Raw genomic sequence first — 16,832 nt, 5'->3', positions numbered from 1 at the left:
AAGAGGCATGACAACAAAATTAAACATGTAACGCATGGCTGGCTCCTGGATCTATGTGTGTGCATGCATGTGTGTGAGCATGTGTATGTGTGTGTATGCTATAAAGGATATTACTGGGACAACTGGGGAAACATAGACCTGCATTATCCAATATGGTACCCACTAGCTACACGTGGCTGTGGAGCACCTGAAGTGTGACTAGGCTGAATTGAGATGTGCTGTAAGTGTAAAATATATACTGTATTTCACAGACTTCGTATGAGAAAAAGAATGTAAAATATCTTATTAATAATTTTTATATTGATTACAAGTTGAAAGATTTTGGATATATTAGGTTAAATAGAACATATTATTAGAATTAGCTTTCCCTGTTCTTGTTACTTCTTTTCTAGTGGCTACTAGAAAATCTAAAACATCAAGCATGGTCCCTTTCTAAGGTCTTTGTGGTTATTGTTGCTTCTGCCTGGAATGTTCTTCCCAGGGATATCCACATATCCACATGACTGACTCATCCCATCAGTTCCTCAGGCCATCCTCAAATGTAGTTTTCTATTCGGCCTTCCCTGAACACTCTCTTTGAAACTTGTGATCTTTGCCCTATCACATCTCCCACGCCAACACTGGGCAATTACATGACTTTTCTCTGTCTTTTTTTTTTTTTTTTGCGGTACGCGGGCCTCTCACTATTGTGGCCTCTCCCATTGCGGAGCACAGGCTCCGGACGCGCAGGCTCAGCGGCCATGGCTCACGGGCCCAGCCGCTCCACGGCATGTGGGATCCTCCCGGACCGGGGCACGAACCCGTGTCCCCTGCATCGGCAGGCGGACTCCCAATCACTGCGCCACCAGGGAAGCCCCTCTGTCTTTTTTTTTGCCATGCTGCACAGCTTGTGAGATCTTAGTTCCCAGGTCCCCGGCAGTGGAAGTACGGAGTCCTAACCACTGGACCACCAGGGAATTCCTTCCTTTTCTCTGTCTTCTTGTCTCCTCTTTCCAGGATAGGAGCCCCGCAAAGGTAGGGATTTTTATGTCCTCTCTTTTTTTTTTTCTTCTTCACTGCTATAGCTCCATTGCCAAGGACAGTCCCTGGCATATGCATACCTCATTTATAGTTAAGTACGCAACAAATACTTGTTGAATAAATGAGAAGTTAGAGAACTAGTTTTTAGCAAACAACTGTTGTTCCCTGCAAAAAGTGTACTTAGAACTTTCTCAAAATCCATCATATTTGTTTTATAAGAGATAATGTCCCCAGGAAAATTTCAGGGATAAAAATATTTATTTTTCTATTTGACTAATTTGTTTTCCTGATATAGTGAGAAGTGCTGGTGTTTTCTGCTGACTTTGGTTTACAATTTTACTTTACAATTTTATAAAGTAAGTAAGGTAATTCAGCTAAGCAGGACAGCAACAAACCATATAGGGGAAATTGTTTTTACTGATGACTCAGTAACTAAGCAATCACTGGTATTTAATGAATCGCTTGGTAAATACTCTCAGAGCTGAACGTCAGGGGCTTCTCTGTGATGATGCTGGTGGGGGTTTGGGTTGGGAACATATACAAATAAAGACTCATTTAGCCTCAGGGGGCTTACAGTCTCTGATCATATATACCACAACTCTGAAACGCAGCTCTGGGACATGCGGTTTGCAGAGTTGCAGTCACGGTGGCATTGCAAGGCATCATCACAAAGTAGAACAGGAAAGCTTAGTTTGGAAACGGCGCAGGCTCTATGTATGGCCACCTGCAGTAACTACTGCAAGGAAAGCCACCCGTGATGGAAGCAGTACCTTGGCATTAGCAAGGCGTGCACAGGTCTATCGAGATTTCTACAACAAGGTACCTCTCCTAAAGAAACTGTTTATGCAGGCTGGCATTGGGAAGACAAAGTTAAGACCTTTGGGTGATAAAACACATGCACTGAGAGAGGCCCAAACGTGGGAGCAGAAAGACCCTGAGCTCACCTCCTCTCACAACCACAGCAAAATCACAACTGTCTGCAGAACAACCATTAGTGCAAAAGCCTGGAACCTACCAGAAAAGATCTGCAACTAAAGACCTAAAGAAGGAACCACAACTAAATGGGTAGGAGGGGAGGACTGTGATATAATCAAATTCCATACCCCCTCCCCCTACAGACGGCTGACCCACAAGCTGGAGAATAAATACATTGTAGACGTTCTCCCACAGGAGTGCGAGCTTTGAGCCTCATGTCAGGCTCCCCAGCCCGGGGTTCCAGCACTGGGAAGACGAGGCCCCAGAGCCAGCGGGGCTTTATTGCAGGAGCCCCACAGGACAGGGGAAATAGAGGCTTCACTCTTAAAGGGCGCCCACAAAATCTCACGCGCACTGGGACCAGGGCAAAAGCAGTTAATTGGTAGGAGCCTGGGCCACACCTACCTGCTGGTCTCGGAGAGTCTCCTGGAGAGGCGGGGTGGGGCAGCTGCAGCTCACCCTGGGGACACAGACGCAGACGGCAGAAAACAGTCAGCTGCACGAACGCTCCCGCCGGCCGACATCTTGGATCATTAAGACCTGGCGGAGGGGGTGGGGGGGGCGGGGATACAGCCCCGCCCATCAGCAGACAGGCTGCCTGAAGACGAAAGAGCCCACAGCTGCCTCTGGACACACCTCTAGACACGGCCCTGCCCACCTGAGGGCCAAGACCCAGCTCCACCCACCAGCGGCCGGCCACTGGCCCCTCCCTCCAGGAAACCGGCCTTAAGTCTCCAGGGCAGCTTCACCCACCAGGGCGCAGACACCAGAAGCGAGGAAGCCACCATCCCACAGGCCAGACCCTACCCTGGGACCAGCAGGGCCCTGATCCTACCCACTAGCAGGCCAACGCAGCCTCCTGGACACCCTGGACCCCACACCCAACTGTATCAGGAACCGCCATCCACTCCCCAATGATCTGAAAGCAGCTCTGGGATCCCTGGGCCCTGCAGCCGGACTCCAGGACCTGGCTCTGCCTGCCAGCAGTCCATCACTAACACTAGCACCTGGCTTCACCTGCCCGTGGGTGGGCAACAGCCCCAGACTCTTCAGGACCCTGACTCCACCCACCAGTGAGCCAGCACTGGCCTCAGGGCCCCCAAGGATTCCACCCCCGGCTACCTCGTGACCAGGCCCCACTACACAGCAGCCAGCAGCATCTGTACAAGGCAGGGCCTGGCAACCCACCAGACTAGGGGCCAACCAAGCCTACCAGACGGCCCACATAGCCTGCCACAAAAGAAGGACCCACGCAGCCCTCTTGGGGGAAGCCCCAGAGCATACAGCTTGGGTGACAAGAGAGGAGGGCACTTATGGGGCGCATAGGAGCCTCCTACAGAAGGCCACTTCTCTAAGGCCGAGAAATGCTAACTAACCTACCACAGACATAAAAATACCAATAGCAGCTTAGACAAAATGAGGTGGCACAGGAATACGTTCCAGACGAAGGGATGTGATGAAATGCAGCTTTTCCTCCAGTTAGCATTACAACAGATCTGAGAAGTAAATATCATCCTCATGTATGGATAAAGGAATTTCAAGATAAGAATAAACTCAAGTTGAGAATGAGGTGTAGTGTGTTGTGTAAATACCAACTCAAGAGGGGCATGTGAAAAAAATACACCAGACTCTGAACATGAGACTAGTAATTCAAAAATAATTTTTATTTTAACTTACATGATTGAAAGAGTGACGAATACAAATGCCACAAAACTAAAAGCACCCCCTTCAACCAAAAATAAAATGCAGAAGTGAATACAAAAGATATGGAAGTACTCATGCAATATTCAAAAAATAAAAAAAACCCAAACAACAAAGCAAACAACTCTGTAACATTTGTGATTTGACTTTCTATAAAAATCATTTCAACCATTTAACAGACTGTAGACTATACATACTAACTATAGACTGTACAGTGTATCTTTAAAATGAAAGATATATGCATATATATAATATTTATAAATTTACAAATACATATATACATTATAACTTCACAGTTGAAAGAACTTATTTGCCAGGAAGCCTGACAAACAATTTTCACTTTAAAATGAAATGAGTTGTTTTTAAAGGTCTTGCTAAAATGTAAATATTTAAAATGACATCTAAATGATATTATATATAAGCACATTCAGAGAACAGTTGATATTCCACAGTTCAAATTACACTCACACATATTATTTAGATATCTTGGCATATCCCACCTTGTATACTCTTAAGAGGAAGAAGAGTTATTTAATAAGAGCTACTGAACGGACTTGTACTTTATTTAAAGGACTTGCTATCCTGATGTGGAAGCAATACGGGAGCTGTTGGTTTAACTATTTGGCCAAAGGATCCTATCCAGTGATGAATGATTCCTCTGGGGGCAGTAACCATCATTCAGGTCATTCTTCTTCCTAACCTTATGGTAATTTGTATAGAAGAAAAGACCACTGTTAATGACCCTCTGCTTCCACCCCATTAGGATTCCTCCAACTTCTATGTTCTTCTACTTCAAGGAGCATCATAACTTTCTAAATTATTCACAGCTGTCTGAAAACTTCTGGGTTTGATTTGTCTTAGCAGCAAAAATACCTCTATTGTAAAAGTATCATTATAAAATGGCTCTTGTTTAAAAAAAAAAAAGCTTAAGTTTTGAGTATCTTCTTTAAAATGAGTATGGGTATAATCTTAATAAAGTAGTTTTCAGCGATCTACCCATCTTTTTTACCATAATGGAAACATGCCTTTGGAATTTTCACGATAGACGAAAGAAACAAGAGAAATAGTGGAGGCTTGAAAAAATGAAATTAAAAAGAAATAAACTCTTACAATATGATCTTTTACCAGGTTCTGCAGGCAAACTTTTACTTGAAGAAATCTTTTTTTTTTTGCTTTGCACTTAAGGTAAAATTAGGTAACTAAGGGGGCCACTCAACCCTGAGAACACAACAGAGGAAACACTGCAAGGCATATGATATTTACCAAAGTATCATGTGACTATTTCAAGCTTATAGAAGAACTTCCAAAAATGTATAAAGACGGCTGTTTTAAAATCCCATACATACTAGATAAGACAGACGCTTTTACTAAGTATTGTCAGACGCAATCAACCACGTAATCTACTGAAAGATACATAGCCCTATTCTGTTGGCTGAAGGAAAAGCAGGTAAGTACTGCGAAAGAGGACTTTGAATTCCTCCCATAACATGTTAAATTTCCAGACAACCTCAACAACTTCGAGCTAAGTCACAGCACCACCTTGATTAACAGGGCCATTTATTAAGACAGCTGTTAGGCAGAGTTAACTTGTAATTAAAAGGCCGTGGCAACTTCACTTGCATGACGACCTCCAACTTTAACACAGTCTCGAGGAAATTTGTCCAACTGTTCATATGCCAGCCGCCCATCTTCTCCTGCATATAGAGCATCAAAAATGAATACCAGTTTGAACTTAACTTTTTTATTCATCACTCAGAATAATAATACCAGTTGTTTAGGTAGGGGTCGCTATATTTTGCTAAGGTTGACTTTAGGTGAGGAAAAGTCATTTTGGCTATTCTTAATTATGTTGTTTTCTAGGTAGTGTTTAGAACAACCAAGAACTTCTGAGCTAATGCCAGAGACTAAAAGAATGTGAAACACAGTAGACGTCCTATGGGCATTTGATGTCAATAACTTCACATAATAGATTTATTCCTGAGAAATTATATGGATTATATTTTAAGTGCATTAGTGATTTCAGTATGGCTAGTCCTTGATTTCAGTGCATTGAACTTTTACGTAACTTTCACTTTTATACATTAGATATTGGTACATCCAAATGATCTGTCATAAAATCAAGTTTAGGCTTTCAAACTTCTGCTAAAAATTTATTCTTTGCCCTGTACACATGTTGATGCTGTCTACCAGCCAACAACTAGGCCGGTTCTATCAGCAGTACCATCTTGAACAGCCAACATGTATTTGCAAATTATTTGAATATTTTACTCCATTTTTCCTATTTAAGAAAAAATGGTTAGAAAATGGGAAAATGAAGTACAGATAACTAGTGATAAGAAACAGGCTTTCACACATTTAATACAAATGAGACAAAGATGCAAATAATTAATTGTGCTCAATCAGAAGTTCACTGTGAAGAAAAACAGAAGAAAAGATTCCTTGAAATGCTGGAAATATATTGATTAGTGGGTTTTAGAAAAGGAGTGTAATCATGGATTTTATAATATATTGCCTCTATATTTGTATAATTTATTGGATATAAAGGCCTTTCAATAAACCAAAAGTCTGTTTTTGGTTGTTTTCTTTTTCAGTACATTTAACTTTTTCAGTAATACATTAGATACAAAAGTAGAGATTTGCGTGTATTTAAAAGAACTCTGTAGTGAACTCGTCTATAAGCAAAAGCCATCAGTTTTTAGATTCTTTTGTTGATTGTTTCTGCATGCCTTGACTTTTCTGAGGCAAACGTTATTTTTTCCCTGATTCAATAGTTTCCAACTTTTTCTTACTTTGGAGTAGAACCCTTTATTTGAAACAAAATATTTATGCAAAACCCTGAATATAAAACATGAACAGCAATGCCTTTCTGGCTGATGATAGTGGGAGGAGAGACAGAGGGCCTTAAATTAAGCACATTTATACCATACTCCCTGCCCGCTCACACACACCCCTGTGGATGCCTAGGCTAATGAATGCTACTTAAAAACCCAATAATACCAGGCTAGTTCCTAGTTTGCTCACAGGGAGATTCCAATTTAGAGGTCTTCAGTTCTTCCTCCAGTAACCTACAGCATCCAGGTGCCCTAGAGGGTCAGGGTTCCATTGCAGTGCTTGACCGGGTCTGGGTGTCGTGGGTGAGTTATGCAACCCTAGCATGCCTCACTGTGCCCCTCTGTAAATTGGGATTAACGGTCCCTCATAGAGTCTCAGGAGGATTAAATGAGCTAATCCATGTAGATCCCTCAAAACAGTGCCTGGCACGTGTTACCCAATATTCTTTACAGTGACACAACCCGGGCCGGGGTTTCAGGGCATCTCGCTGTTACTAAGATTCAGTTTTCAGGGGCCTGGATCTGTGTTGGCTCCTCTGCTGGTCCGTTTAACAGCCCTGTAAAGTAGGCAGGGTGTTGGAGGAGAAAGAGCTCGAGCTTTGGGGTGTCAGGCAGTGTGGTTCCGGACAAGACTGAGGTCCAGCCGGGACGCGCTGGAACGGCCAGAGGGGCGGTGAAAACTGCTCTGTGCAATCGAGAGGCCACCAGCCTCAGGTGGCTGCTTACATTTAAATGGTAACCACTCAAAATTAAACTAACTCCTCAGTCATAAGAGCCATGCTGAATTGCTCAGCTGCCACATGTGAATACTTCCTGCCGTCTGGGACGGTGCATATAGAGCAGCCCCGTCATCATGGAGGGATCTACTGGACAGCTCTGGGTTCAAATATTGAAATAATTCCGTACTGGTTGGTAAACAGCAGCTGCTCGGAGCCCCTCGAACGCCCTGTGACAACCCTCAGCCCTCGAGTATCTGTTACCAATTCCCATCAAAAACACTATTTGCACTACATGAATTCAGTCGTCTGTGTGGGATAAAAATACACCAGTATTTGTGTCTTAGGGTCAAAGGAGATTCATAACATTGAGTTCAGAGGTTCTCAACCTGGGAGGCTTTTAATAATCCCAGTGCTAAGGCCCAGCTCAGACCGACAAGAGCAGAGTCATCAGAAGTGGAGCCCAGGTACGGGTGTATTTTAAAGGTTCCCTGGTCATTCCAGTGGGCATCTAGGGTTGAGAATCATGAACCGGTGGTGTGTGGGCTATGGGGGCTTTGGGGAGCCACATCTGTAACGAGTTAAGGTGAAGCAGGTGTGATGACCAACCCTGGCGATACGGCTGTCTGTGCAGCTGAACTGGATCTGGGTCATCTACAGGGATGAGCCTCCTCGGGTTACAGTGGGAAGAGCAGCGTTGCTGGCTATTCCTTCCTTCATTGTTATTTCAGAACACTAAAGGATAAAAGAAGTTCAAACTAATAATACCCTGGGCACATTTTTAGGGAATTAAATAATTTCTATGCCTAAAGCAAGCCGTGAGGAATAACTGTTTTATCCTTTAAACACACATATGTTGGCTAAGATTTCTATGCATTGCATGATATATCAATAGCAGAATGAAGCCTTATTAAACCCTAAGAAAGAGCACCAGACAATGAGTGTGATTGCCATGGTGACCATAAGTGCCATGAGAGTCTTCCTTACATTCTTAAGCTGCTACTAGAGTCACACTAGGGCAGCGGCTTTTTCCCGACTAGTATTACTGAGCGGATTCTATTCGAGGACTCTAGTATTTATACTTTGAGTGAAGTGAAGGAGAAGGGTTATTTGGATATTCCAGAAAAAAAAAAAAACTTCATCTCTTTTCTTTGGTGTCGGGGCTTAGGGGCAATAGGCCCGCAGGGCAATCAGAGGTTAACCTGAGAGTCTGGGGGAGGCTGTGTTACGTGGGGGATTATGGCATCCTGGGGAACACATCGCTGTCCTCCAGGTAGTGCCAACCCCAACCTGGCAATCCAACCTGGCTTCCTGACTCTGGCCTCTGCTTGATAGTTTGATTTCTGTGTTCTTGATTCCAAATAGTGCCCAGACTATGAAATCAGCTAGAAAGGCTCCAGAGAGCAACCTTCTCCCTCAACATCCAGGTAGTTAGAACGAGGAACTGGGGTGAGATGGAAATTGATCAGTCATACTGTGTGTGTGTGTGTGTGTAAGTGTGAGCCGATAGCCTATAGGGGAAAAATTGCTAAAACAAGGTACATGAAACTTTTCCTTACCATTCCCTTTGAGGGTGTCAGAAATAAACAATCATGTAAAAAAAACAAAAAAAACCCCAACTCACCAAGAGATAAGAGAGTTTCTGAGGCCACATTTCTGATTTCTTCAGTATCAGACTGACACAATGTCACCAGCATTTTAATGCTTTCAGTAGCCTACAAGGAGAAAATAGTTAAAATAGTGTTCTGACATTTATGTGTGGGATTACATGAGACTTAGCATTTCGTAGCTGGTAGCTGACTTAAAAAACCCAGGGCTTCCCAAACCTAGTGGAGTATCAAGATGACTTAGGGCGCTCTTGTAAAAGTACAGATTCCTGGGTGCCACTCCAGACACACTGTATTAAAACTTTCTGGGTCGGAGCCCAGGATTTGTACTTGTGGGAGCTCTGATGATCAGCTAAGTTCCTATTTCACAGGGGACTCCAGACGTAGAGAAGTGAAGTGACCAGCCTGCTTTTCCAAAATAGAATCCAATTCTCTTAGTTCTTTCTACTGTATCTCATTCCCTCCAAAACAGCTCTAATGTAAGGATTCCTAATTTTAGTCTATATACTAAAATAGAGGAGGGGAATAAAGATCAAGGATGGGAATTCTTCTATTTGTTTATTCCACAAACATTTACTGAGCACTCTGTGAACCAGGCAGTTCACAGGGTCTGGGAGACTCAAGCCAGGAACATGACATGGTCCTGGCCCTCAGGACTTTACAGTCTGGTGGAAAGACAGACCGTGAAACAAATAAACTAATTATTATGACGAATGATAGGCTGAGTCAGGGTGGTAGGGCAGAACACGGCTGGGAAATGCAGCCTGGTCTGATGCGGGAAGTCTTCCTGGAGGAAGTGATATCTTAGAGGAGTTAGTCAAGTTTGGGCACATGGTAGGGGTGTGTGTGTGTGTGTGTGTGTGTGTGTGTGTGTGTGTACGTACGTGTGTGTGTGTGTGTGTATGTGTAGTGTTTGGGGGTGTGGAGAAGGAAATACATTCTAGGTAAGGGCAATAGCTTGTTACAGGGTCCAAATCGATGGGAGGCTTATAAGCCACATTAAAGATTTTGGACATCATTCTAAGATCATGGAAAGCCATGTAAGAGTTTTAAGAAGGAGTTGTCTTTTATTCTGAGCTTTCTAACTGCAGTGGAGAGGATGGACTGCAGGGAGGCAGAGACGAGTGGGAAGGTAGCTCGAATCCAGGTGAACAGAGTGAGGATAAAGAGTGGGGGAAGGGCAGGGTCACTGATGGCTCCTAGGTTTCTGGCCTGAGCTACTGAGAGACGGTTGTACAGTCCACTAAGACACCAGAGGCTAGAGGTGGGGGTGAGATGGGTGGAGTTTGAGGTGACTTCCTAGGGGAGATACCTAAGAGCAAGCTGATCAGAGATGGGAAGGGAAGACCTGGACTGGAAATACGAGGAATTATTAGCATAGAGATGATGATGGAAAACGTAGGAGTTGATGTTTCCCCAGGGACGAGTCATAAAGGGAGAGGAGGGCCCAGCAGGTGTCTCTACAAACACCAGTATTGAAGGCAGGTAGCCGAAAGAGAGCCTGCTATGAAATAAAATGCTCTTCCTGTCATTTTGAGGAGTCGATATTGGGTAACAAATTACAGTTTTCTCTTCTGGAAGAAAGGTAGGCTTATGAAATGGTAGCTGCATGGGTAGACTATGGGTTATTCTAGCCCAGTAAGACAGATGGGGAACCTGAAATTGGAGGGCCACTGGATTTGAGGACCTTGACCTCTCAAGCTTGTTTTCATTTTGATAATAGGAAAGAAAAATGTCAGCTGTTTGCCATCATTAATTAAAAAAAATTTTTTTCCCTGACAAGTTAACAAGAGTTGATTGGTTGAGCCTGCACTGTTTTTCACATCATGCTGCATGGAGCCCCTTTCAGGAGCTGGGGGGCTGCAGATGGTTTAGAAAGAGGTCTTTTAGTCAGCACAAAGGATCCTATCCTCTGGGAGAAAAAGGTAAAGGAGAGGAATTGGTGCTCCCAGACTCTGGATAAGCTAGACTTTAAAACTGTAGCTTTTAAAAATTATTTATTTATTTATTTATTTATGGCTGCGTTGGGTCTTTGTTACTGTGCACGGGCTTTCTCTGGTTGCGGTGAGCGGGGGCTGCTCTTCGTTGAGGTGCGTGGGCTTCTCATTGTGGTGGTTTCTCTTGTTGAGGTGCATGGGCTCTAGGTGCATGGGCTCAGTAGTTGTGGCATGTGGGCTCAGTAGTTGTGGCGCACAGGCTTAGTTGCTCTGCAGCATGTGGGATCCTCCCGGACCAGGGCTCGAACCCGTGTCCCCTGGATTGGCAGGCCGATTCTTAACCACTGGGCCACCAGGGAAGTCCTAAAACTGTAGCTTTTATGGTAAGCTTCACAGCATGTAAATCCACAAAAACTGGTGCAGATCACTTATCCTCATGTCTTAATTTATGTTAACCCTATAACAGAGCTATCATCACTGACCTGTCACTGTATATCAGGAGAGCGCCCAAATACACAGCAACCACTGTGTGCTTTTTTTGGCCACCTCAAGGTAATTTTTTGACCAAGTAACAAGGAAGGCAAATTTTCCCAGAGCTGTTTTTCTTCACAGGTCATTAACTTTTTCTTTTGAGGTGTTAATCCCTTCCTTCATGTTCCATCAGGCCTGCAGGTCCTTGCACCAACCCAAGAGTTCAGCAAATTTTAAGGTGTGGCCTTTTCATTCTTTTCTCAAGGATGATTAATCTTATATTTTGTGATTAAGGTCGGTCAAACATTAAATCTTGACTACTGAAAGGCAAGCTCTTTAATGTTGGCAATTCTCAGCCCTTTTTCCATTTACACCTCCCTCTGACACAATTAAGATTGATGAGCTGCTTAGTAAAAAAGAGTTCTCCAGGAAGGATTTGGGAGTTTATTGGCACACTGGATTTTAATACTTCTTTGCCAATTTTATTTGTTCCTGCTATTTTTTTGTACACAAGAAAAACTGATGAAATCAGCATGTCATCTCTTTTTTGGGATGGAAGATACTTTTCTAACAGGCAAACTGATTCCTGTGGGCTATTGAGAAATGGAATTGTTTTCTGAAACGTATCAACTTTAACAAAACTAAGTTACATTTAGGTACTAAATTTGGGGTTGGTAGATGCAAACTATTACATTTAGAATGGATAAACAACAAGGTCCTACTGTATAGCCCAGGGAACTATATCCAATCTCCTGGGATAAACCATAATGGAAAAGAATATTTTAAAAAGAATGTATATGTGTATAAAACTGAGTCACTTTGCTGTACAGTAGAGATTGACACAACATTGTAAATCAACTCTACTTCAGTTAAAGAAAAAGACAAAAAGGACTCGCGAACTAATATACAGTGTAAAGGAGAGGAGAAATGCTGCTAAAGCAGGTACTTCCAAATACAGCAAGAAAGCTGTTCTATGCACCTGGCTTAGTCTCAAAGCCAAAGTCAGCTCAAAGCTGACCTGCCAGGGGCTCTGAGGCTGAACCTTACCTTCAGGCTTTTCAGGGCCAGGCAAGCTCCCTTCTGGAGCCAGAGGTCAGTCTTTGTTAGGGCTTCACAGTAATAGAGCAGGGCCTGAAAAAGAAGAAAGGACGCTGTGAAGACACTTCGATTTGTTTGTAGTTTTAGGTGTATATATCATTTTTACTCCCTGAGATAAGCTACAGATAAAACAAGACATTTTGCACTACCTTCAGAACAACAACAAAAAAATCCATTAAAATTCATGTTTATTAAAAGAGCTGTCTCTTTACTCAATTCATCATGCCCTCTATTCTATGACTGGAATCATATAATACGTGGCCTCTCGTGTCTTGCTCTTTCAGTGGGGGTGATGGCATTTGGCCCATAGAAGAGAGTTTTGAGCAAATTCTACCAAAAGATCAGAACTTTGTAGGAAAGAACAATATGAAGTTCATGCTCTTGGGCCAAAATGGCATTAGAATGGAATATCTTCCTGTGAGTACATGTCACCACAGGCTAGCTTATGTAATGCCTTAGAAAAGTTAAGCAAACTCTTCTCAGAGTTCAACATCGACCTCCCCAAGGACAAGAAGGACCAAGTTTGATTTTCTTGAGCTGATCTGAAGGTTGACATGAATTGATTTTTAGAATGACTGTTCAAGTTGTAAAGGGCTCCCAGAGGACCGAGGCCCTTGCCTGTACTGGGCCCCAATGTGCTTGAATTGCAGATGTTTATTATACCTGGATGACTGTTGAATTAAAGCCGAGAGAGGTAAACTGTCTCTTCCCTAGCATCAGGAGTGATGGCTTTTCAAAGTAAAAATATTCTAGCTGTTTGACCCAGTAATTTGATGACTTAACCCCAAACTACTCATGAGAAATGCATGTGCGTGAACATACATATGTATGTTCATCATAATATTTTTCAGAGTTGGAAACTACACAAATGCTCATCAATATGGAATAAGAAAATAATGGGTTATTCATATACTGAGATGCCATTTATCCATCAAATAGAATGAAGTAGATCGATACGTTCTGCCATGGAAAGAAAATAACCACAATATATTACATTTAAAAAATCAGTTGCACAACAGAATAGTGTGATCTCGTTTAAGAAAAAAATAATTATCCATGTTAGCATGGATAAAATAGAAAAAATCTGAAGGAATGTACACTAAGTTATTAACAGTTTTCTCTGGGGGCTGGACCTACAGGTACTTAACTATTTTCAGTATATTTTTGTAGTTTAAATAATTTTACAGAATATATATTATTAATAAGTGAAAGAAAATTATTTTTATAAAGGAAAAGATGACAAACTATTAATAGTAAATGGCATAAAGTTAAACAAGCTTCTGCCTCGATGTCCATCATTTCATGCCCTACCTTTTCCCTGAAATGCTCGTTTCTGGAGGCTGCTGCCAAGTAAAGCATCACAGCTTCACTAACTCCACTGTCATCCCCGGTTAAGAGCAGAGCCAGAGTCCTGAGTATTTCCTGCTGGGCCAGGAGGCTGCTGGGTGCAAGGTCACTCATGACCTGTAGCAGTTTTTCATCTCTCAGTGACTGCAGAGTCTGAACCATGGAAACTGGAGAGTGAGAAGAAAACAGAGGTCACCTTCTGACAGTAAAGGAACATGTTCATTAAAAATATAAATAAGACTCAAGGATGTACATAATAACAGACCCAAGGATATATGAAAATTAGCATATTAGAAAGGCGATGTTTCCAATTAGTGAGAAAAGGACAGATTATTCAAATAGCTATATCAAGGCAAATGAATCATATGAGAAAAAAGTAAAAGTGGATTTCTACCTCATAATGGCTACTATAATAACTTAGAGATGAATTAAACAGTCACACGTAAAAATAACAGTGAAAAAAATACAAGTAAACAGTTTCTACAGTGTTCTTTTTTTACTGTCTTTTTATTTTTAAAGTCTTCATTGAATTTGTTACAATATTGCTTCTGTTTTATGCTTTGGTTTTTTGGCTGTGAGGCATGTGGGATCTCAGCTCCCCAACCAGGGATCGAACCCGTACCCCCTGCACTGGAAGGTGAATTCTTAACCACTGGACCACCAGGGAAGTCCCCAGCCCCCTGTATTTCAGTCATACTTGCCTGGCAAAACCCTGACCCTGAGTGACCCCTTATTCAGCCTTCTCTCTGTCTGCACTCAGGAAACTGGACCCTGATGGAAACATCCAGTTGGTTGGAATATGGGGACAATATGATAAAAAATAGGATTCTGAGTTCCATTTGGACAAATTGACCACACTCTATGTACTCTAATCCTTAACTAGATATCCAGCATGGGCATCCATTAGCCACAAAAGCATTAGGATAAGAGTGTATCTGGTCCGTGCAGATGGGAAAATATAACAAAATTCACATTCCATTGATAGAGCCACATCCTCTACACATGAACAAATTTGTGAATGATTAAGATTTTTTTGCTTTAATTTCCCATTTCTCCTGTTGTGGTTGTTCTGGTAACTTCACTGTTTTATAAATAAACACTCTAGCAAAAAGTCTCCAGATAAGATTATGTATAACAGCTAAATAAGTAACAGAAAACAACCTAAACATTCAACAATAATCAAATATATTAGTATGCATCTAAATGCAGGGATATTATAAAACTAAAAAATGTTTCAAAGAATAATATGGGATATAATGTCAAATTAAAAAACCAGGATATAATATTCTATAATGAGTATTCACAATTTTGAAATTTAAAACCAGCGTACAATCAACTGAAAAACACGTTATATTTTAAAAATAGGAGAATAGGTGACTTGAATCTCTTCCTTCATACTTCTCCATGTTTTCTAAAATTTTTTTTTTTTGTATAATGAATGGCTTTTCTTTGTATAAAGAAAGGGGAAAAAAAGATAAGTAAAGGTTTAGAGTTCTTCCCATGGTCATTCTCCAGGGCTGTGTAACAGGAGGAAGGGGATGCGGTTTTAGGACCCCAGGGTCTCACTTTGTTATGCTCTTCATTTCTTTTTTTGTTTGTTTGTTTGTTTGTTTGTGGTACAGGGGCCTCTCACCGCTGCGGCCCCTCCCACCGCGGAGCACAGGCTCCGGAAGCACAGGCTCAGCGGCCATGGCTCACGGGCCCAGCCGCTCTGCGGCATGTGGGATCTTCCTGGACCGGGGCACGAACCCGTGTCCCCTGCATTGGCAGGCGGACTCTCAACCAGTGTGCCACCAGGGAAGCCCTATGCTCTTCATTTCTTGATTCTAAATTTGTCACAATCTAAATCGATTTTCTAAAAAAAAAAAAAATCAATTTTCTGAGTAAATTTTTATATTATTCAGTTTCCATCAGAGGCGTCTCCTGCCCAGGCTTGCCCTCTCTGGCACTCTGGACTAGCATGGCTATTCGGGGCTGGGGAGTGGGACCTAAGCACAGACTCCCGTGCTCAGGCTGGAGTGGCCCTGGGTGGAGGAAGATTTTCTTCTTCTCCCTGTGATGCCAATCACCGGGCTGAACATGGTGCCGCAGGGTTTAATGTTCTAGAAAGAGAAGGGCTGAGCCTGGGTTTGGGTCAGGGTCAAAAGTGTTTCTGCCACTAGCGCTGTGCCAACCTGTCTACTCCTAAGAACACACCTCACTCCCTCCCCTCCCCACCCCCTCCATTGCCCCATTGTCAAGCGTGGGTGGAGAAATAGAGCACAAACTTGGGAACCAGAAACCAGCCCCTTACGGCCTGGCTCCACTCCCAAAGAGGTTTTCACTCACTGCAGATACTGATTTTATTTCTTATGTTCAAAGGGCCACATGAGAAGGCAATAAGGAGCTTCACTGCCGCACCCCTGCGTTGGTTGCCTGTTCTCTTCAATCCCTGGATATGAAGCCTTGGATGTGGTTTTTCATCTTCTCCTCCTTTCCCTTCCCAATCTGTCACCCCACTGGTCTTCTTCTGAACCTCACTTCTGCTTAGTATTATGAAAGCGCCACCAAAAAGGGCAACATAAAATAGCACTGCCTGCGGGCTTGATCCCACAAGTGGCAAATACATTAATGCGGGAAAGAAATGACAGCAGTCTGAAATCATTCACCAGCTTCCTGTTACTGGCACACCCCTGCTGGATGACTGGGATGTGCTTAGCAAATCCCTGGCTCGTTGCCAAGGGGCTTACTAACGTGAAAGGTCTAGAAGTCATTTAAAAGGCGAACCTTAGCCCAGCTGTTGACTTGGGGAAAAAGAAATTACCACCACTAAAAACTGTGACTAGAAAGACCAGGGATCATTCCAAACTGAGCCCCACACAGTGTGACCAAAGAGCGTGTCCCACCTTGCTTGGCCAGCTGGTTCAGGTAACTCTCTAGGTCACTCACACCATGGCTCGTAAAGTAACTGTAATACTGGAAGACAGTGATGACTTCGGAGGAGAGGCTGGAGGCCAGCAGGGGCTCGGCCCGGTCCAGGATCTGGGACACCAGCGTGCGAAACACTATTTGGAAGGGGAAGATGCGGAGCAGCTTTTAAGAAACATGATCAATCATTCATTCATTCACTCATTCATCTTTCTATTGTGG

The 16,832-nt window shown here is 42.9% G+C and overlaps 1 protein-coding gene across 6 annotated transcripts in view; it reads right to left on the bottom strand.

The window, feature by feature from the left end:
- Positions 1-3,638: 3,638 nt before the first annotated feature.
- The window catches only part of RIPOR2 (RHO family interacting cell polarization regulator 2), a 212,564-nt gene continuing 199,370 nt past the window's right edge, over positions 3,639-16,832 (bottom strand). For 5 of the 6 annotated variants that reach the window (XM_033434790.2, XM_033434795.2, XM_004273515.4 and 2 more), the window contains 5 exons: positions 16,589-16,747; positions 13,668-13,870; positions 12,306-12,389; positions 8,868-8,958; positions 3,639-5,390 (listed from right to left, as the gene is read on the bottom strand). In XM_033434790.2, coding sequence (XP_033290681.2) covers positions 5,290-5,390; positions 8,868-8,958; positions 12,306-12,389; positions 13,668-13,870; positions 16,589-16,747 — 638 coding nt within the window. In that variant the 3' untranslated portion in view covers positions 3,639-5,289. Of the gene's footprint in view, positions 5,391-5,831; positions 7,979-8,867; positions 8,959-12,305; positions 12,390-13,667; positions 13,871-16,588; positions 16,748-16,832 lie in introns of those variants that run through there. The other variant, XM_033434791.2, reaches the window with a different exon arrangement.

Source organism: Orcinus orca, chromosome 10 (genome assembly GCF_937001465.1).
Source record: "Orcinus orca chromosome 10, mOrcOrc1.1, whole genome shotgun sequence".
Lineage (NCBI taxonomy): Eukaryota > Metazoa > Chordata > Mammalia > Artiodactyla > Delphinidae > Orcinus > Orcinus orca.
Note: the sequence above shows the minus strand (reverse complement) of the source record. Positions and strands in the feature narration are given on the sequence as shown.